The following is an 8,344-nucleotide window of genomic DNA, read 5'->3' on the forward strand; positions in this document are numbered from 1 at the left end:
AGTATCCCTTATTGTCTTTATTTTTATTTTCAAAGTTCTTTCAATATATATTTCATTCTAAGGTACATATAATGTTTGTTAATGTTCTAAATTAAGTTTTTACTTGGTGCACTAATATACATTATTTGTATTTACACATAGATGCGCCATAACCTAATCTACACCTATTAAAATCTACCCCTAAAAGTGGCCCGTCATTGGTTGTAATTTCCAACCCCTGCATCCTTTAGCCAATCGCACACGCTATTCGCTCCGTACGGGGTGGAGCCAAGGGAGTTTTCTCCAAAAGATTTTTGCTGACTCAACAGTACCGCACAGATCGTATCGAGTATAACATTCATATTTTCAACCCTAACTTTTGTAGTGGTTTGTGATCGAAAAGTTTACACTAGTGACGTGTTCGAAAATCGAAGACTTTTTCGGAATCACACAAATGTTTTACTACTAGTTGAAATTTAAATTAATTCGAAATTCCGAATTGAAAATTATTACTATTATTATGCTTATAAAAAAAATAACACGAATATTATTTATTATATGCAAATCTCGATCAGATTTAAAATAACGTATTAGAAACTAAAAGACTTTTCTATAATGGCTGGACCATACCTTTCTCCTTTACCTGGTGACCTGCTCACTGAGTACATGTTCGGGAGACGCCGACAGCGACGGAACAGGACTACCTTCACACCCCAGCAGCTCAGTGAATTAGAATCATTGTTCCAGAAAACGCACTACCCAGATGTGTTTTTGAGAGAAGAAGTAGCGTTGAGGATTAGCCTCTCAGAAGCTAGAGTTCAGGTAGCTTTTTCTATATACATTTTAAAAAAATATTTATATATACTTTAAGGGTTATTTTTCTATATCGCACAATAAAGAAGATGAATTTTTGTTTCTACGAATGAACTACGTGTTTATTTTTTCAAATACATCTATATTTTGGTTTATTATCTAGATTTTGATTAATAAATCATCTAAATTTCTTTTAACAATAGCTTTAAATTAATATATAATTAAAAGTCTTGAGATGTATTCAACGTGTATAAACCTTTAAACATTTTAAATACAAAAGATAATTAATAACCGAGCAGTTTATCATTTGAATATTGATTTATTAATCTAGTAAAGTATCCTAATCAATTTCATTAAATCTATTTAAGAACTCAGCGTCTGTACAGGTTATAACTCGTAGTTTTAACCTAGTGAATTAGAATAAATACTATCATTAAATTAAAAAGCGTTCATTTAGGTATGATTTACCCATCTACCAAGTTTCATTCAAATCAGTTATATAAGCGTGATTAAGTGACAAATATAATTTAATTCAAAATCTAAACATTCGATTTCCTTACAATCTACTACATTTTTAAGCTGAATAAGATTACAGCTTCATTATAATAATGTGTACCATTTGACTTCCAATGTCTGAGCTAGCCACTTTACAAGGAGGAATTAGAAAGTATTTATGTTGTAGTTATATTAAATTACAAATACATTACTAGGTGTGGTTCCAAAACCGACGAGCCAAATGGCGCAAACAAGCTCGTCTTCAGTTACTCCAAGACGCTTGGCGCATGAGATGTTTGGGTCTCGGATCACCACCGCTTTCTTTGCAAGGTATAGTTAAATTGCAATTTCAATTTATTTAATTAATAGATTACAAAATTTGCCTTTCGCTAATTCTAGCCGATGGAATTAGAAAAGTCGTTTGCTTGGGCACCTCTGTCCCAATAGTATTTCCACCGTGAAGCAGTTATGTTTGCATTGCAGTGTATATATAGTGGTGGTATATGTAAAATTATAGAGCCATTACACCTTAGTCCTCAGGAACGGCGACGCAAGAGTGATATTATGGGCGACACAGTTACTCTTAGAAACATTGTTATGTATGTACATATAGTACCATGGGTACCAATACTATTCACTATAATACTATCCTATAGGCGACGTTTACCACTTTCCATCTAGTAGACGATCAGTTTGTTTGCTATTCTAAGATGCATAAAATTTTTTTTAAATATAAATAATATTTTGAACATAAATGTACAACTAAACGTATATGTTAGACAAGTTTGATTAAATTACAATTTATCAAAAAAACAACTTCATGTTAAAATATTAAAATAACTTGTTTAATATAAATAGGTATTTAAAAAAATATTTATTGACTACCTCCGTCTTATTATCGTCCTTATAACAGTATTATCTTCATAATACTATAATCAAAGACATCGGCACCCGTCGCAGATTGTTCAGTTTTCAAAGAGTTTTTCAACTAATACTTATTATTTCGGAATTTAGTGGTGCAAAAAATTTATATGTGTACTAGCGATTTACCCTGATTTCGTGTGTAAAAACCATACAAATATTCGTAAAGTGATTTAGGAAAAATATGCAGAGAAACAAACAGATACGAATAGATACTTTATGTATATAGAATGTACAAAAGGGAGACTTAGTATAAAAGTCGTTTGCATTTCTACCGTGAAGCAGTTGTGTTTGTATGGCTGTGTTTCGGTTTGAAGGGTGGGATATGGCAGTGACTTTACAGAGTACTGAGGAATAACACTTGAGTCCTTAGGAATAGCAACGCATGGGGGGTATCATGGGCGAAACAGTATAATCTGTTATGTCCATGGTACTGCTCATGTCTATAGGCGACGGTTACTACTTTCCATCAGGTTGGCCGTCAGCATGTTTTCCATTCTAAGTTGGATAAAAAAAAATTAAAGATATACCGGCTGAAATCGAAATCGTTGGTACTCTTTAAAGAAATGTTCTACTAGTGAAACCGAACATTTTCTCCAAAGAAATATGTGTTGAAACAAACAAAAAGTTTGAGTTGCGCTTCATCACTAACCCAACTCATTACAACTACCCATTACTACTTCTGAAATCCATGCGTGCAAATTACAAAAAGCTAATATCATATAAGAGAAAATTGACAGATTAGGAGTTTCTGCACGTGAAAAATTAGAGAAATGAAATATTTGGAGAATTTTGGAGATTTTGTATAGCCCTGGGCTACCCCTTCCTTTCCCGTGGGTGTCGTGAGAGGCAACTAAGGGAATTTAGTGATCAAAAGATGGGTAGCGGCGTCCCTTTTGAAGGATCATTAAAATCCCAACTGCAGCTGCCAACCCGTTTGCTAAGCGTAGAATCTACTGGTAACTCCCCCTTCCATAGGGGGACGCCTTTGTTCAATAGTAGACAGATAATGGCTTATATGATAATGATAATAATGAAATTTCACTTAGAATTTTTTTTTTTTTATACAACTTATACAACTTAGAATTGATGGCCCACCTGATACCGTCGCCTATAGACATGAGGTACCATGGACATAACAGAGTATACTGTTTCGCCCATGAATGCCATTCGGGTGTTATTCCTCTGTACAGTAAATTCACGCCATTACCCTTCAAACCGAAACACAGCCATGCAAACACAACTGCTTCACGGTAGAAACACGAATGGGACAGAGGTACCCAAGCAATCGACTTTTGTACAAAGTCTCCCTCTGGTAAAATTAGATAAATAGAATTAACCTATTTCCTTAAAGAAGAATATTCTTATTTCTACTTTTATTTAACTAGGTAGTTAAAAATATTGGTAATTAAAAAATCTGTTTCATGAAAGACGATCTTATAATGATTAAATAAATTCGTATTACATTATTATGCTCTTTCTAATAGCACATTTAATGGTATTTCAGGACACGCCAAACCACCAGACTCTTCGCCGGAAGCTCCGGAGTCTCCCTCAGAGAAAGAATCTCCTGAGCCACAGACCTTAGAAACTAGAGAACTAAAATCCCCGCGACAAGATCCCTATATCCACAATACCATGCCAGACCAACTGACCCCGATGCCTAACCCAGCACACGATATCTCTTCCCAAATGTATGGCAACGAAGATGGAAGAATATTGCAACAACCTTTCCCGTTCCCACCTTTACTAATGTCACCACAAATGGACAATTCCGAAATTGTTCCCACAGATTTGAGGGTGATGGCGAAGAACCCTTGTCCATGCGCCACATCTATGGAAGAGCCCCAGAACCTGGCTTATCGACAAAGACGTGATAAAGAGACGAGTGACAGTGACAGCGATACAGAAATCGATCTTACGTCTCACTCTTCGAAAGATGATGACATAAGAGAATCAGAAAGGCTTGCAAATAGGATAGCTACTGGTATATTCAGAAGTGACACTGTATTACATGACTTGGTACCAAACGATTTAAGTTTAGGTTCATTAAAAAATGGAAATAGTGAAAGGAATATCAGTAGAAACAATGTGTCGATATAATCGAAGTATGGCATTTCAAACGAATTATTTTATTTAGAAATACTTTTTAAAAAGAAACTTTTATACATAGAATGTAGTGGTTTTCAGGCTTCATTCATTATTAAATCCTGAGCAGTATTTGTCAGTTAACTACTCAACGTGACAAATCATATGAGCCCAAACGTGATGAAGTTGGATTATTTTACAAAGTTTCTATTTCACCTCTCAATTCCATTACCAGGCAACTCGTTTCTTTAGTCTATGATCGGAATACGAGCATAACATACCAAAACAAACCAATGGGATTTATTAATGCATTTACCTGACTTCAAAACCGTCTATATCTTATCAAGTCAATTTCACTAATGTTAAACAATTAGGTTATAAAATTTCAAAAAATGTTGGGCCATGGGCTCATTTGTGTGGATCCATATGTGTATTCATATTGTAGATCTAAATGAATGGAGATTTTTAGTTTCAAATACTTGTAATATTTACTTCCGATTAACAAATTATTTATTTACAGATATTCTTGAGGCAATTAATTTTATACTCCTAATACATAATAATTTTTTACATACATGACATATTAGAATAATTATATTAGAAACTAAACGACAGTCAAAAACTTAAGAAATATATAAGCATACGATTAAATTAACAGACTTAATTTAACAGTAGGTATATTTTCATTTGGACCAAACTCAAAGTACTTGGAATATTGATATTATACAATCCACAAGTTATACTTTATTTAATATACAAATCCCACATGTGTTATAATTATGCAAGTTGCTTATTATTTTATATTAGCTGATGTAACAAACATTGTCTTATACGAACCTACATATTTTGCATTTTCTAAAAATTTTAAACGTTAATGAACATTTATAAAAAAAAATAGTTTAATCAATCCAGCCTTTCTTATGTGATGCGTTAACGAGGTTTTTCCAAGAGATTACAGCATAGAGTTCATCAAAAAAGGGTTTATTTACAGTCGGCAACGCACCCGTAATACATCTGGTATTGCAAGCGTTCATAGACTACAGTAACTGCTTACCATCAGATGGGCTGTATGCTTGTTTGCCACCTCATTAGTAAAAGATCAGTATTTAATTTGGTGTAACTACAATGTATGACGGCAAACAAACATAAGTTCATAAATATTTTTAACATTGGAGAAATCACTTGTTCTTACCCAGTAATTTTAATATATTATAACCTTAGATTACATAGACAGAGCATCGAGCCTAAAAAACGGATCAATTTTTAGTCAAATTAGCTGACTGTTTTTTTTTATTAATGCTCTATATACTTACGTAAGCAATGTATCTTATGTATCTATATTTAATTATTTAAAAAATGAGTTTACGTGCATTAAAAAGTGCAGAATTTATAAGACAAAATATAGAAGTTATAAAGGAATCACTCATAACTCTTTATCACGCCAAATTGTATGAAAAATTCACCCGCTTTTCTCGAAACATTTGTATGGAGACACTCTATAAAATAATCTAAGATTATAACCTAACGTCTATCAAAATGTAACACAATAAAATGTAAGCCAACTGCTTAGATTAGCAATGTATAGACATGAAAAATTTAAAAGGTAATGAAGTATAAAAATGGGATTTTATGTAATTTTTTTTTTTCATTCAACTAAGAATGGCAAACAAGCTGACGGGCCACCTAACGGAAAGTGGTAACCGTCGCCTGTAGACATGAGCAGTACCATGGACATAACAGAGTATACTGTTTCGCCCATGATACCCCCCATGCGTTGCCATTCCTTCACCAGGTAAATTCACGCCATATCCCACCCTTCAAACCGAAACACAGCCATGCAAACACAACTGCTTTACTACTGCAACTGCTGGTTGAAACACGAATGGGGCAGAGGTACCCAAGCAATCGACTTTTGTACAAAATCTCCCTCTGTTTTATTAACTTTACATTATCTATTATTTATAAATATGTAATATGCGTACCTAGATACATAGCTGTTAAAAATATCATATTGTGTAATTTTGTAAGAGACTGAAGTAATCATTTCACTCTTGTTGATCGATGATTTCAGTTAGCCCTGTAAATGAATACTGAAGTATTAAGTATTAAATTGTAATTCATAATAAGTAATATGTATCTATTAAATTGTTTTAAATTAGTAAATAAATAGGCAAACTAAATAAGTTCCAGGTATTTCCTTATTTATCCACACATATTCTCAATTTTAACCATTTCATTTATACTTTTGATGTCTTCAACAGTTGGGTATCTTAGTTTTTACATAAATATCTATAATGTACTATCTATACGATAATCTTCATGGCACAATAGTGAGCACGTTGTTTTGCATAAATGAAGTCTCTATTTCGATACTAGGTCGGATCAAATTTAGATAACAAATTGAAATATGAAAAATAAAAGTCACTTTAGTTTGATATAGCACCTTTAATTTTATTATTACAAGGCATACATTTTCATAAGATTAAATTCATTACTTACATTAGGTAATTTAAGTATCACAATAGTGTATCAAAATACTTATCAAACATATTCAAATTGTCCTATAAATTCGAACTATACAATTTTAAGTCATAATTGGTTGTTGCTTTTCTATCAATCTTTGTTCTAAACAATAGAATAGGCACTTAACTTTAGAAATTTCGAAATTAGAATAAAGTGATCCTATTCGGTAGTGATTCAAACATCTCTTATGAAAAAAAAAGTTTTTATAAATTTCACCATCGCTTCTTCAAACTATTTGTCACTTATTGCTGAATATAGATGAAATTACAACTGAACTATTGAATATAACGAGGCATCATTCGACAGTTATTTATATTTGAGATCATATAGATAGAGTAAGTATTGAATTCAAAAAACATCCTAAAAACGTTTAACCAAAAGGTGGATCATTTTGTTTTTCTTCAAATATTCAGTCTATTAACAGGATGTATTAACAATTATCATAAATAAATAAAATAACAGTAAGTGTTTTATGTCACTAGCTACAAGATTAAGCTGTTTTTAAAACAGGGATGTTTAAAAAAAATGCTGTTTTTTTCGAAGTACTTACAATACCCTATCTAAATGTTATTGATCTATTTTCTGTATACAGACAATATATTGATTATCTACTTTATTAGAGAGTACATTGGATGTCATACAAAAGGATAATTTAACATTTTATTATATACTTACACTAATAATCATAAATTATTAAAAACTTATAACTAATCATTTACAAACATGTATTCACTAATTGCAAATATTTTTATTTCGAACAATATCAGTCTTTATGACAAGAGACTTTTAATTAAATAAATAAATCTTGATTCGAAATTATCAAATCAATAATTTAATCTGTCTTACTAGCAGAGAAACTATTTAAAATATTGTGTTCCACGATTTTTCACTTCCTCAGTCGAAAGTATATTTATTATTTATCTATGTGCATAGCTTAATTTAAACAATATAAGTGTCTTTATTATATTGCATTGTCCCAAAGGTAGCAGGGGACACTCAGTTATAAGTCCCTATTGAGTTATTACTTCGCCTTTATATAAAAAAAAAAAAACAATTTTCATTTTTTTTTTACAACACAGGGGGCGAACGAGCATGCGGCTCACCTGATGGTAAGTGACTACCGCCGCCCATGATCACCCACAACACCAGCGGCATTGCAGGTGTGCTGTCGGCCAAATACACATAATAATATAATAATAGACAATACACACTGCTCCCAGGTCATATTTTAAAATTATTTATTCTGGTCCTTGTTTTTTTTTTAAATAAAGTGGAAGTGTCCTGTAACTATACGAGTATAGAGCCAATAACTGTGTTTTTTTTTTTTTTTACTTATCTAAGCATTGTCTTTCAATTTATTAATAATTACTTTTCAATTGACTTTTCAATATACATAGTCTATTCTGTAATTGACTTGAATTCGCAAAGCCATCGATATAATGACCGAAATTCTATAATACTATTTTGCTAATTATTTGATAATATAGGTAACTTTGTGTTACAAAATATTTTCTCACATACGATA

The 8,344-nt window shown here is 31.9% G+C and overlaps 1 protein-coding gene across 1 annotated transcript; it reads left to right on the plus strand.

Annotated features, from left to right (window-relative positions):
* Window positions 1-344: 344 nt before the first annotated feature.
* Window positions 345-4,311, plus strand: LOC113521421 (homeobox protein aristaless-like 3). Its single transcript, XM_026906951.2, has 3 exons — window positions 345-801; window positions 1,503-1,617; window positions 3,716-4,311. The coding sequence occupies exons 1-3, from the start codon at window positions 595-597 to the stop codon at window positions 4,309-4,311; spliced, it is 918 nt and encodes a 305-aa protein (XP_026762752.2). The 5' UTR covers window positions 345-594.
* Window positions 4,312-8,344: the final 4,033 nt, after the last annotated feature.

This window comes from Galleria mellonella, unplaced genomic scaffold (assembly GCF_026898425.1).
Source record: "Galleria mellonella isolate WM207_F2 unplaced genomic scaffold, CSIRO_AGI_GalMel_v1 utg55, whole genome shotgun sequence".
NCBI classification, from domain to species: Eukaryota; Metazoa; Arthropoda; class Insecta; order Lepidoptera; family Pyralidae; genus Galleria; species Galleria mellonella.

Coding starts and splice junctions, on each gene's coding strand:
- LOC113521421 (XM_026906951.2), top strand. CDS start 595: ATGGCTGGACCATACCTTTCTCCTTTACCTGGTGACCTGCTCACTGAG. Junction 802..1,502: donor TCTCAGAAGCTAGAGTTCAG/GTAGCTTTTTCT, acceptor ATACATTACTAG/GTGTGGTTCCAAAACCGACG. Junction 1,618..3,715: donor ACCACCGCTTTCTTTGCAAG/GTATAGTTAAAT, acceptor ATGGTATTTCAG/GACACGCCAAACCACCAGAC.